Source organism: Calliphora vicina, chromosome 3, assembly GCF_958450345.1.
Source record: "Calliphora vicina chromosome 3, idCalVici1.1, whole genome shotgun sequence".
NCBI lineage: Eukaryota > Metazoa > Arthropoda > Insecta > Diptera > Calliphoridae > Calliphora > Calliphora vicina.
The window spans coordinates 7,571,589-7,584,950 of record NC_088782.1 but is presented as its reverse complement, the minus strand read 5'-3'; the positions used below and the strand labels follow the sequence as shown (position 1 = coordinate 7,584,950).

Below are 13,362 nucleotides of genomic sequence, written 5' to 3'. Positions count from 1 at the left end.
TACAATACGTATAAAGTACTTAGGAATTAAGCCTAAGAATTAATTTGTAATAAATTATTTAAGGATGTTTAGCTGAAAGCCGGGTAAAGATAATTGGAAGAGATGTCCAAAATCTTTGAGAACAATTCGACAAATAAATATGAAAAAAAAGAAAAGAGTGAAATAAAACAAAGTGATTAGGATATTTTCTAATTATTTATTAAATGGTTTTAAGGACGGTTTCTTACCAAGTAGAAGAAAGTAGGAGTAGGACAGCGAAGTAGACAGTTGAAAATTAGATTGATATCTAGCCTAAAATAAATATTTACGACTCTTGACATTTAACTTAGAATTTTATTACAATTGGAGGAATACTGTATACATAGCCTTCTCCATTAATATATATTTGCGTTTTTACCTTTTAAAAACGGTGATTTACAAATAAAAACAATATTGTAGTTTTAAATTGTAACAACTCTTTATTTATTCAAATTTACACAACAACAGTTTAAATAGTCACTCCGTGTTTTAATACACACACTTTATAATGTACAAAAACACACTGGCAATGCAGTTGATGTTAATTCTAACCGCGCCTATGATCAACTGACTGACTTCAACTTTCTGTTACTATTTATTAGAGTGACAATCAGTTGTATGGCAAAAAATTTTTGTTCGAATTTTGAAGGGTACCGGGTGGAATATTGTGACACTAAACCTAAAAGTTAAGTGCTGAAATATATGAAATAAATAGGTGAAACTCGTTAGCTTTCTGCATTGTTTTCCGGAAATATGTTGATTTCTTTATATTAATGATAATTATATTAAAAAAATCTTTTGGAGATTAACCATGTATCTCCTTTGGGTCAAAATGGCCCAAAAACTTTATTATCGGTTTTTGTAAAAATGTTGCTACCAAATAAATAATTTTGCAATTGAATATAAAAGAATCGAAATGTGTACGTAATTGTCGTTGTAATAAGATATAAATTACAAAAATTGGTTAGAAAATGTTAAAGTTATTACAAATTCCCCAGACCATTAACGTGTCTCAGGCCACTTGAACAATAAATTTAGGAAAAAAATTAACATGTTTTGAGAAATATTAAACTAAAATGTAATTTTTACTTAAAATATATCCGTATTTACTTGTTTATGACTTTTTGTCTTCGTAGGATACCGCTAACCTGTTCGCAGGTATGACTAAAAACATTTAATTTTTTTAACGGCAGTTTCAAATCTCCATTTTCAAAGTTTTAATAATTTTGTTAAACAAATTTCTAAATTTGTTGATCATCACATTGGGATTTATTGAGATTATAATGGGGAATAAAAATATGAAAACATTTTTTTAATACCTCTTACAGTTTTTCGTACATGCGATTAAAATTTTTCGATTTTCAAGAAAAACTAATTTTTTGTCCATATTTTGGCGAATGAGACCAACATTATGCAACAAAAATAAGCAGTTATGAGTTAAATATGCAAAAATATGCTATAAAATACAAAATATGCTTAAATATGCAGTAATGAGGAAAATATGCACTAACAAATTGATGCCAAAATTCTTAAAATGGTCTGAAACGGATAAATAACTAACTCATATGTTTATACGACACACAGCTAAAAATATGAATTGCATATTTTTGGTTGCCCCGCTTATCACCACGATGAAAGGCAAAATGTTCCATAATTTTCCTTGCTTTTAATATAGCTAAACATTATTTTCTTGTGTAGACTAGATTTAATTGTTGCCAACACAAATTAAAATAACTTTCAATCACAAATTTCTATGATACACCCTGTGAAAAACAATTCCAATTCAACCGAATGAGAACTATTCGCTCATAGCCAAGGCGAATTTATACAAGGTGGAGTCAGTCAAACAGCTGATAATTTTTTTTTTCGCTTTTTGGTTTTAACAGTTGTCAAAGCTTGTTTTTATATTTAAATATCTACATATTCTAATCGTATTAACAAACTATTTATTTTTTACATAAATAAGTAAAGCTCTCACTATACAATTATCTACACTACATTAAGTTTTAATACATATTTGTTTATTTTTTCATTTTTGTTTTTTGACATTTGTTAAGACCAATTGTTGTATTTGTAGAACTGATAGCACCTTGTATAAATTCGCCTTGCTCATAGCTGTCAAAAAAATTTTACGAACGTCGTTGTGGGAACGTGTGGACTAGGGTCTGTTGCAATTTAAGCAAAAAAGGTTTTATTCGTCTTAAAATCAAGGTAATTACAACTATTTTACAATTAATAAATAAAATATTAAATTGTTAATGTGAGCATTAAGTTAAAAACCAAAGTAATTGACAATTTACATTGATTTCCTTCAATCAAATTATTAAGACACTACCTACCACCAACTAAAAACAATTACATAACCTATGTTGGATTTTTCTTTTTATAAGCACTAAAAATCATTAATCTTGTTGAAAAATGTTCACATTTACAATTTCTATTTGTACACTGCTAAATGTATTGTTAAATTATTAAATTTTTTAGCTAACACAGAGATAACAAGATGCGTCTTACCTCATACTTAAACGGTCAACACTTCGGCAACCTTGCCAAGATCCACAATATTGTGACCTACAAGATTTCTCCTTTCGAACAGAGAGCCTTCGCCGGTGCCATTAAAAATGGTGTTCCCAACATGTTCCGCCGTATCCGTTCTAACATCTTCATTGTTACACCACGTAATTACAAATTCTCAAAAAAAAATTAACTTTAGATGTTTGTACATATTTTCATTGTAATTCTATTTTTTTCAGCTTTCATTGTTGGCTATTTGATTTTCAATTTGGTTGAGGCTCAACATCATCACTTGAGTCGCAAGAACCCAGCTGAGTTCGCAAATGATGAATAATTGCACTTATAAAAGAATAGTGTTTAGATAAAAATAATAAACCATAATTTAAATCACAACACACATTTTATATTGTTATTGTTCAAAAGGACATTTAAGAAAACAGTAAATTTTTAATGAAATTTAAACAAGTGACAATGTTGTGACATTTCCTTTGGATTATAGTGATTTTGGCTCAAATAATATAACGGAAATCAAATAATAATAGTTCGTATATTTGAAAATTCAAAGTTATGCAGTAGATTATAGATTATACAGATATGAATAAGCTGGTTCCAATAATGTGACAAAGTGGTTGTGGTTTGGAAAGAGGGACAAATATATATCACTATTGAAAATTGTATTTTTTCTCCGCTCTGCAAACCACAACCATTGAAAACTGGGTGTAGAACTCCAAAATAACCATACGGTTCGATATTACTGTTTTAGGAACTGTCATTTGCTTCGTATCTGTATAATTTGTGCAGTAGATATTGTGATGAGACACGTTTAATATTGACAGAATAAAGTTTTTGACAATTAGCCTTGGTCCATATCACAGATTAGTCTATATATTACCCTATGTTCAAAGGGTTAAAAAAAATGTTCCTGATCATGCTTAATCAAGCAGTAAAATACTTATAGGAACTAACTTTATGCACTTTTCATTGAAACAAAAATTTTAATTTTAGTTTTTAAGATTCCAATCTTACGGGCTATTTATGGTCAATCATTTGTTACCAAATGTGTAAATAAAAATCAAAGTATTTTCATTTTTATTATTATTTACCCAACGTTTGAGTTGAAGTTCTGTGATATTAGTATTAAGTTTGACTTATATTATATGTTTGTGTTGTAATGATTATTTATTTATTTATTAATTCTGTGTCGTAAAGTCCAGTTTTTTAAATAATAAGTTAATTGACAATGTAAACAATAGAATTTCAATTCAACAATAAAAGAAAACCCCTGAAGAAGTTTGAAACAAACAAACGAAACGTTGGGTAAATAATAATAAAAATGAAAATACTTTGATTTTTATTTACACATTTGGTAACAAATGATTGACCATAAATAGCCCGTAAGATTGGAATCTTAAAAACTAAAATTGTCAACATCATTGGTCATAAATAGAAAACTAAAAAATTTTAATAATTGTTTTCGAAAGTATTAATTCTAAATCCAATTTTCAATATAAACAGGTATATCCTGTTAACAATTGTTAATTTAATAAATTGATCTTAGTACTCTGATATATACATATGTATAGGGCTGTTCGGAATGGTTTCAAATCCGTAGTTTTTATTCCGAGCAATTTCATTTATGGTTCTTTATATTCCGTGAAATTTATTCCAAAAATATTTAATAATTCTGTATTTCTCATTATAATTTGACAGCGTTTTTTACAATATATTAAAACAAGAGAAAAATAAATAGTTACAATGAAATATCAATTCCATTTTGAAAACTGAAAGTGGATTCATTCAGAAAGAAGCGAAATACGGAATTAATTCCACTTTCTATCGGAATGGAATTCTGCGATAGGGTAAGAGAGCTATATTCGGCTGTGCCGAATCTTATATACCCTTCACCAAATTATACTTCAAAATACATATTTTTAAGTAAACAAAATTTATTTTTTTTCCAGTTTTTTTTAATTTTTTGGAAAATTGTTTTTTTCGAATTGTTATTTTAAATTTTAAATTTTTTTTGATGAAATGAAAATTATAGAATTTAAATATTTTCAGATTAAAAATCGTCAAAAACCACAAAATCTGGCAGCTTTATTCTTCGCAGAAAATAATAAAAATTAAAAGAAGCGCCCTGTAGATTTTTCACACCAACAATTTGTGAATCAATCAGCTGACAACTTTTTTTATTGGGAAATAAAAGGAAAAATTTAGCAGAAATAAAGAAAAACAATAAACAATTTAAATAAAAACAACAATATTTCACTTTTCGTTTTTATTTAAATCGAAAAAAATTAAGTTAAGCTATATTTAACTGGATCCTATTTTATTAATTTGCCCCTGCAGTTATGAGTGATTGCTGTAATAGTGAATTGCGCAGCGAATCCATAAACAACATGTTAAATATCATTGTAGACTCCAAAATTATAAGTATTGAAGTATTTACAGCAGCTGTGGCGATACTATTTGTTGTGGTCCTACTGAAAAACAAATTCCGGAACTTTTGTGGTACATGAATTCTGGCAGCGATTGAGCGGAGTTGCAGAACAATAGGACAAAGAAACATTTGGGACAGGTGTATTATGGAGGCTTAAATAAATATTACATACATACATAAGTATATACATACATACACATACAAAAAACATTTTTGTAAATATATAAATGACTCAACAACCAAAATGTATTGTTTATTTATTTAAAAATAACATTATTATATAGTGTTTTATTAAATTTGTATAAAACACTAAGAGATGGCATTCATTGAATAATTTTATTAAATAAAGCAAATGGGTTAGGTGCTGGTATTTAGAGTTGATTTTAATTATATAGGAACTAGCTGTAGAATACTGTGGGAATCATTTTTTTTCATAACGTAGTATTATGGTGGTTTTAATTAATGATAATTTGGTATCAAGGAAGGTTTCTAAACACTTGGCTCCCTTTGATAAAGTATGCTCAACGCCGTCTATCTTCGCCAAATTGAAACTCCCTACCCTATATTTACTGGGGGGTTACTCCCTAATTTCGTTTAGAATTGCAATGTCACTTACCTATGATGATTCATTGAACTGAAGAATATAATTATCCAAGTACGTATGTATGAATATTCGGATGTACTTCAATAATAAATTACAACGCTTCACTTGTATATCACTATTTTTCTAATTTATGTTGCGAAAATTTATTCTTTATTGAGTTTTTTTAGAATTTTTTCAACGGGAGCAAAACAAATTATGGTAAAAGATGGAAAACCGTCAAAAAAGGAGGCAAAAGAGTTTCAAACTACGGCGAAATATGGTCTCTCAAAAAAGACGGGAAAACTGAAAAACTGGCGGCAAAAAAATCCAGGAAAGCTGTAAAACTGTAAAGCTAATAACATGAATTTTTTATCATCAAAATTATTTTGGAAATACAAAATTAATTTTTTTAGTAAGATATTGTGCCCAAGCACATAATTATTTAATTATTGATAAATTCACTGAAATTTATAGTTGGGGGATAAGCTAGTTCCTATACACATTTCAGTGGTTGCGTAGGTCGGCTCATAAGGAAACCTTTACCCATAAGGTTTTAGAATCTAAAACCTTATAATTGTCGTTATAAAAATCAAGTTTTGGTGGAAATATGAGTGATCACAGATTTTCTTTATTTTCGCTCTAGGTCCTTTAGTTTACGAATGATAAGCAATTTTAGATATTTTGGAATTTTCGTTATAAAAATAAATTTTTGGTGGAAATATGAGTGATCACAGATTTTCTTTCTTTTCGCTCTGGGACCTTTAGTTTACGAATTATAAGCAATTTTAGACATTTTGAAATTTATGTTATAAAAATCAATTTTTGGTGAAAATATGAGTGATCCCAGATTTTCTTTCTTTTCGCTCTGGGCCCTTTAGTTACCGAATTATAAGCAATTTTAGACATTTTGAAATTTATGTTATAAAAATCAATTTTTTGTGGAAATATGAGTGATCACAGATTTTCTTTATTTTCGCTCTAGGTCCTTTAGTTTACGAATGATAAGCAATTTTAGATATTTTGGAATTTTCGTTATAAAAATCAATTTTTGGTGAAAATATGAGTGATCACAGATTTCCTTTCTTTTCGCTATGGTCCCTTTAGTTTACGAATTATAAGCAATTTTAGATATTTTGGAATTTTTGTTATAAAAATCAAGTTTTAGTGTGAAATATAAGTGATCACAGATTTTCTTTATTTTCACTCTAGGCGCTTTAGTTTACGAATTATAAGCAATTTTAGATATTTTGGAATTTTCGTTATAAAAATCAATTTTTGGTGGAAATATGAGTGATCACAGATTTTCTTTCTTTTCGCTCTGGAACCTTTAGTTTACGAATTATAAGCAATTTCAGATATTTTGGAATTTTCGTTATAAAAATCAATTTTTGGTGAAAATATGAGTGATCACAGATTTTCTTTCTTTTCGCTCTGGGCCCTTTAGTTTACGAATTATAAGCAATTTTAGACATTTTGAAATTTATGTTATAAAAATCAATTTTTTGTGGAAATATGAGTGATCACAGAATTTCTTTCTTTTCGCTCTGGGACCTTTAGTTTACGAATTATAAGCAATTTTAGATATTTTGGAATTTATGTTATAAAAATCAATTTTTAGTGGGAAATATGAGTGATCACAGATTTTCTTTATTTTCGCTCTGGGACCTTTAGTTTACGAATTATAAGCAATTTTAGACATTTTGAAATTTATGTTATAAAAATCAATGTTTTGTGGAAATATGAGTGATCACAGAATTTCTTTCTTTTCGCTCTGGGACCTTTAGTTTACGAATTATAAGCAATTTTAGATATTTTGAAATTTTCGTTATAAAAATCAATTTTTTCGCTCTGGGACCTTTAGTTTACGAATTATAAGCAATTTTAGACATTTTGAAATTTATGTTATAAAAATCAATTTTTGGTGGAAATATGAGTGATCACAGATTTTCTTTATTTTCGCTCTGGGCCCTTTAGTTTACGAATTATAAGCAATTTTAGATATTTTGGAATTTTTGTTATAAAATCAAGTTTTAGTGTGAAATATAAGTGATCACAAATTTTCTTTATTTTCGCTCTGGGCCCTTTAGTTTACGAATTATAAGCAATTTTAGACATTTTGGAATTTTTGTTATAAAAATCAAGTTTTGGTGGAAATATGAGTGATCACAGATTTTCTTTATTTTCGCTCTAGGTCCTTTAGTTACCGAATTATAAGCAATTTTAGACATTTTGAAATTTATGTTATAAAAATCAATTTTTTGTGGAAATATGAGTGATCACAGATTTTCTTTATTTTCACTCGAGGCGCTTTAGTTTACGAATTATAAGCAATTTTAGACATTTTGGAATTTTTGTTATAAAATCAAGTTTTAGTGTGAAATATAAGTGATCACAGATTTTCTTTATTTTCGCTCTGGGCCCTTTAGTTTACGAATTATAAGCAATTTTAGATATTTTGGAATTTTCGTTATAAAAATCAATTTTTGGTGAAAATATGAGTGATCACAGATTTCCTTTCTTTTCGCTATGGTCCCTTTAGTTTACGAATTATAAGCAATTTTAGATATTTTGGAATTTTTGTTATAAAAATCAAGTTTTAGTGTGAAATATAAGTGATCACAGATTTTCTTTATTTTCACTCTAGGCGCTTTAGTTTACGAATTATAAGCAATTTTAGACATTTTGGAATTTTCGTTATAAAAATCAATTTTTGGTGGAAATATGAGTGATCACAGATTTTCTTTCTTTTCGCTCTGGAACCTTTAGTTTACGAATTATAAGCAATTTCAGATATTTTGGAATTTTCGTTATAAAAATCAATTTTTGGTGAAAATATGAGTGATCACAGATTTTCTTTCTTTTCGCTCTGGGCCCTTTAGTTTACGAATGATAAGCAATTTTAGATATTTTTGAATTTTCGTTATAAAAATCAATTTTTAGTGGGAAATATAAGTGATCACAGATTTTCTTTATTTTCGTTCTGGGCCCTTTAGTTTACGAATTATAAGCAATTTTAGATATTTTGGAATTTATGTTATAAAAATCAATTTTTAGTGGGAAATATGAGTGATCACAGATTTTCTTTATTTTCGCTCTGGGACCTTTAGTTTACGAATTATAAGCAATTTTAGACATTTTGAAATTTATGTTATAAAAATAAATTTTTTGTGGAAATATGAGTGATCACAGAATTTCTTTCTTTTCGCTCTGGGACCTTTAGTTTACGAATTATAAGCAATTTTAGATATTTTGAAATTTTCGTTATAAAAATCAATTTTTTCGCTCTGGGACCTTTAGTTTACGAATTATAAGCAATTTTAGACATTTTGAAATTTATGTTATAAAAATCAATTTTTGGTGGAAATATGAGTGATCACAGATTTTCTTTATTTTCGCTCTGGGTCCTTTAGTTTACGAATTATAAGCAATTTTAGACATTTTGGAATTTTCGTTATAAAAATCAATTTTTAGTGGGAAATATGAGTGATCACAGATTTTCTTTATTTTCGTTCTGGGCCCTTTAGTTTACGAATTATAAGCAATTTTAGATATTTTGGAATTTATGTTATAAAAATCAATTTTTAGTGGGAAATATGAGTGATCACAGATTTTCTTTATTTTCGCTCTGGGACCTTTAGTTTACGAATTATAAGCAATTTTAGACATTTTGAAATTTATGTTATAAAAATAAATTTTTGGTGGAAATATGAGTGATCACAGATTTTCTTTATTTTCGCTCTGGGACCTTTAGTTTACGAATTATAAGCAATTTTAGACATTTTGAAATTTATGTTATAAAAATCAATTTTTTGTGGAAATATGAGTGATCACAGAATTTCTTTCTTTTCGCTCTGGGACCTTTAGTTTACGAATTATAAGCAATTTTAGATATTTTGAAATTTTCGTTATAAAAATAAATTTTTTCGCTCTGGGACCTTTAGTTTACGAATTATAAGCAATTTTAGACATTTTGAAATTTATGTTATAAAATCAAGTTTTAGTGTGAAATATAAGTGATCACAGATTTTCTTTATTTTCGCTCTGGGCCCTTTAGTTTACGAATTATAAGCAATTTTGGACATTTTGGAATTTTTGTTATAAAAATCAAGTTTTGGTTCGTTCGCTCTGCTGACGTTAGTTTGATACACATACACTATAAACTTACTTGTGCGTTTTCTTATAATGATCTTGTGTTTGTTGCTTTGATTTTATCTCACAGAACAAAATCAAATTCTCCGCTGTTTTACCAACACAACCAAAGCTTTGAAGGTATGTGTTCGGGCACCACTGATCTAGATCAATGATGTTCATTTCATTGTGCTTTCGCGCTGAGTAACAATACACATATTCTTATTCTCTTTAAAAGAGCATAACAAATGTTTCATTTTTTTAAGAAATTCATTAAGCATTGTTGTTGGTTGGTTTTTGGACGAAGCAAACACACGCGTTTCAATTACAATTGAACACAAAACAACAAAGTCAGAAATTAATAAAAAATTTGAGAGAATTTCTACCGTATAATGTATATTCTTTTATATTCTTAAAATTTAAATTACATTCATTTAATAAATTGGTTATATCTGGCAAAAATTCTAAATCTAAACATTCTTTATTTTGTTCTTATTTTAAGTGTTTGACATTATGTTTGCTGGGTAGCTCTCTCACCAGTACATCTTCATTTTTATTTTTGAACATCACTGTTTTAGATATTCAGCCCAATTTAAAAAAAAAATCCTCGGGAGTTCCCTTTTCGTTTTTTTAACATAGAATTTGAATAGGAAAAATGAGAAAAGGGAAAAGCTCCCGGGGAATTTTTTTCATAATGGCAAGACTTGTATGAAAGCAAAAAGAGGAATGATGAAAAAAGGACCTTTTCGTAGTTATAAATGTTTTTTTACTTTTCAATTATTAGTATAAAAAATTTTAATATTTATTAACTTTTAATATCAACATTTTTGAACAACATAAAAATATAAATGAAAATTTAAATATTTCTAGATTTTATTTGAATGAAATCATACAATTTTGTTGAAACTTTTTCTGTTCAATATATGCAAATTTATTTGTTTGCTGCGACTGAAGATAACCTCAAATCTGTCACTTCACACAAACACATGCCATTTTTATGCGCATGATATCAATGTGCGATCGGGCTTGACCGACCATACAAGAGTACATATGTATGCAAAAATTTCAATAATTTGTTATTCATGAGTGATTTGCGGAAGTGGGCTTTTTGAATATTATTTAGTTTTTTTCAGGGTGCAAATTTTCGCACTACTAATCGAAATGCTTATTAGCGTTTGAGTAAAAACTCGATCGTTATCGATCATAATCATTATAATTTTCAATATATTTTATTCGATATCGAATAAGAGAATCCCAAAAATAAAAAAATCTCGCACATTCGATCGTGTTCAACTAGCCCCCAGATATTTATGAGAAAAATGTTATAATACGGGAGATCATTTTTATGGGGCCTATATGAAATAATGGACCGATTTCAATCAGTCCGTGCTTCATAAAAAAAACACACGTGTTTTCTGTTGCTCTACTTATTTATTAAAAATTTTACCATACCACAATGTATGTTGTGGATTTGATTTAAAATGACTTCGTATTTTAGAATTATTACCTTTAAAGCTTCATTATTTTTTTGAAAGAATTCTAAAATTGTCATTGATCATTAAATTTTATTTAAAAACTTACAAGTTATTAATAGTACATATATAAATTCAAATACAATTGCCATACATAATTAACAAACTTATCAAAAAGGCATTTTGTCATAATGTTACATGTTATAATAGAAATAATAAAATAGAAAAAAAATCAAGGGATATATAACTTATAAAAGAACACAAGCAAAATTCTTAAAAAAAATTGTTTTTATGTTCAAAATATATTTAAACAAAATACAATAAATTTGCTAGAGTCTTAATCGCCATATTAACGTATACTCTGACGAAAAACACTTTGTTTAGCTTTACTGGTAACTGAACTGGACTTTTTAGTTGTATGAGGATCAGGTGCAAAACAATTCCACAAACGTAGAGTTTCATCAGCACCAGCACTAATAACTGTACTGCCATCTGGGGACAAGGCCATTTGCAAAACTCTTGAGGTGTGACCGGTCAGTTCAGCTTGTTTTACCATCGATGGATATTTCCATATTGTAAGTTGGTTGTTAGCAAAACCATGCGCCGAAATGAGTTCCTTAAAGTTGCGAGACCATAACAAAGCACATACCTGGGACTTGGAATCAACCGAATTTATTAATGATCCATTATTGACATTCCAAAACTTAATACATCTATCAGCAGTACCGCCACCGGATGCTAAAACATTAGGCTGCCAAGGGCACCAGGCTAAAGCTCGCACAGCGGCTTGATGTTGGTTTAGAACATGTAAAGGATCATTGCCAGTGCCAACACCACCACTAGCAGCCGTCCAAACATTTACCAAGTTATCATTGCCGCCACTGGCAAGGTATTTAAAGTCAGTAGACCACTTAAGACCGCATACTTCCTGGGTATGTCCAGCCAGATTAGCTACTTTATGTTCCCGGGCCCTGACATCGTGATGTATAATAGTGCCATCACGACTTCCAGATGACACCAAAAATGAATTCCAAGCTAAAGAGCCCACACGTGCCGAGTGGCCATCCATAACACGTAGGCGTTTTATTTTAGAACAGTCCCATAGTTCCACAGCTCCAGTATTATTACCAATGGCTAAAATGTGTCCCTCTTGAATCCAGGCTAAAGCACAAGCGTGATCACCCTCCTCATATTCCACTAATTGTTCAATATTACCGGTAACAGCATTCCAAAGATAAACCGCATTTCCCAAAGCTACTGTTACTATGTTGTCCGCGCTCCAATCCAACAGATTTAGATCTATTGTGTAAATATGGAGTATTTTAGTTTATTTCACTTTTATTAATTTTTTTTATACTTACAATAATCATTAATAATGTCCGGAGCATCCAAAATGCGGTCGGATGTAGTGGGTATATAACGTGAACCACTTTTAGTCGATATCGGAGTTTTAATGGAATAAACTACCTTCAAGGGATTAATATGAGACTCTGGGGCCGCTGGTGCCTTATTTTGATACGATAGAATTCGTGTAGTTTTACCATCAGCTACTTGCATAGAATCTGATATTAATTTTTGCCTTTCAGCCTTAGCTGGCGTCATTTTGTTGGCATTATTAGAATTGCTTTCATTCTCTTCGTCATTTTCCGATTTGTCCTGTTCTTGTTTTATCTGAAATATCCTTAATAAACAATTGCATATTCAGATTTAGTCCATTCCTACTTACCAAATAATGACCTAATTCGAAATTTGTAGTTCCACGATTGGGTATAAATCTGTCACCTCCGCCTGGCGTCTTAGAACCTTTGTTTGGTGTTGGTGTCTTCTTTGTTTTGCCCTCAGCATTTTTGCCCGGTGTTTTTGTGGGTGGATTAACACCTGAAAAACTGGTGTTATATGAGACCGAAAGTACGGAACGTGTAGCATTTATGCTGCCATTTAAACTAGCGGTGGATGCTTCCAATTTCTCCGAGGAGCAGGTCCACGAGTGATCTCCCCATCCATGGTAAGTGCACTATTAATTTCGTTAAAGAAATTGAACTGAGACATTTTGTTCAAATCAAAATTGTTTTTTAATATTCGAATAAATTTATAATTTTTGTCTAATGAAATAAAATCTTTCAGACGTTGAGCCGAAACGGCTCAAAGCCGAAACTATTACAAAGTGAGATAAAGAAAATTTGCGAATGACAAAAAAAATGACAAAA

The 13,362-nt window shown here is 29.3% G+C and overlaps 2 protein-coding genes and 1 pseudogene across 2 annotated transcripts; 2 read left to right on the top strand and 1 right to left on the bottom strand.

The window, feature by feature from the left end:
- The first annotated feature begins 2,114 nt into the window (after nucleotides 1-2,114).
- On the top strand, nucleotides 2,115-2,929 carry LOC135954128 (cytochrome b-c1 complex subunit 8). The gene is made up of 3 exons (XM_065504200.1): nucleotides 2,115-2,229; nucleotides 2,503-2,696; nucleotides 2,772-2,929. Exons 2-3 carry the CDS (start codon nucleotides 2,522-2,524, stop codon nucleotides 2,864-2,866), a joined length of 270 nt encoding a protein of 89 aa, XP_065360272.1. The 5' UTR covers nucleotides 2,115-2,229; nucleotides 2,503-2,521; the 3' UTR covers nucleotides 2,867-2,929.
- A 1,808-nt stretch (nucleotides 2,930-4,737) lies between these two features.
- LOC135953998 (uncharacterized) lies at nucleotides 4,738-5,217 on the top strand. Its single transcript, XM_065504042.1, has one exon. It carries the CDS (start codon nucleotides 4,884-4,886, stop codon nucleotides 5,049-5,051), a length of 168 nt encoding a protein of 55 aa, XP_065360114.1. The 5' UTR covers nucleotides 4,738-4,883; the 3' UTR covers nucleotides 5,052-5,217.
- A 6,011-nt stretch (nucleotides 5,218-11,228) lies between these two features.
- On the bottom strand, nucleotides 11,229-13,262 carry LOC135955156 (cell division cycle protein 20 homolog; annotated as a pseudogene).
- Between the last annotated feature and the right edge of the window lie 100 nt (nucleotides 13,263-13,362).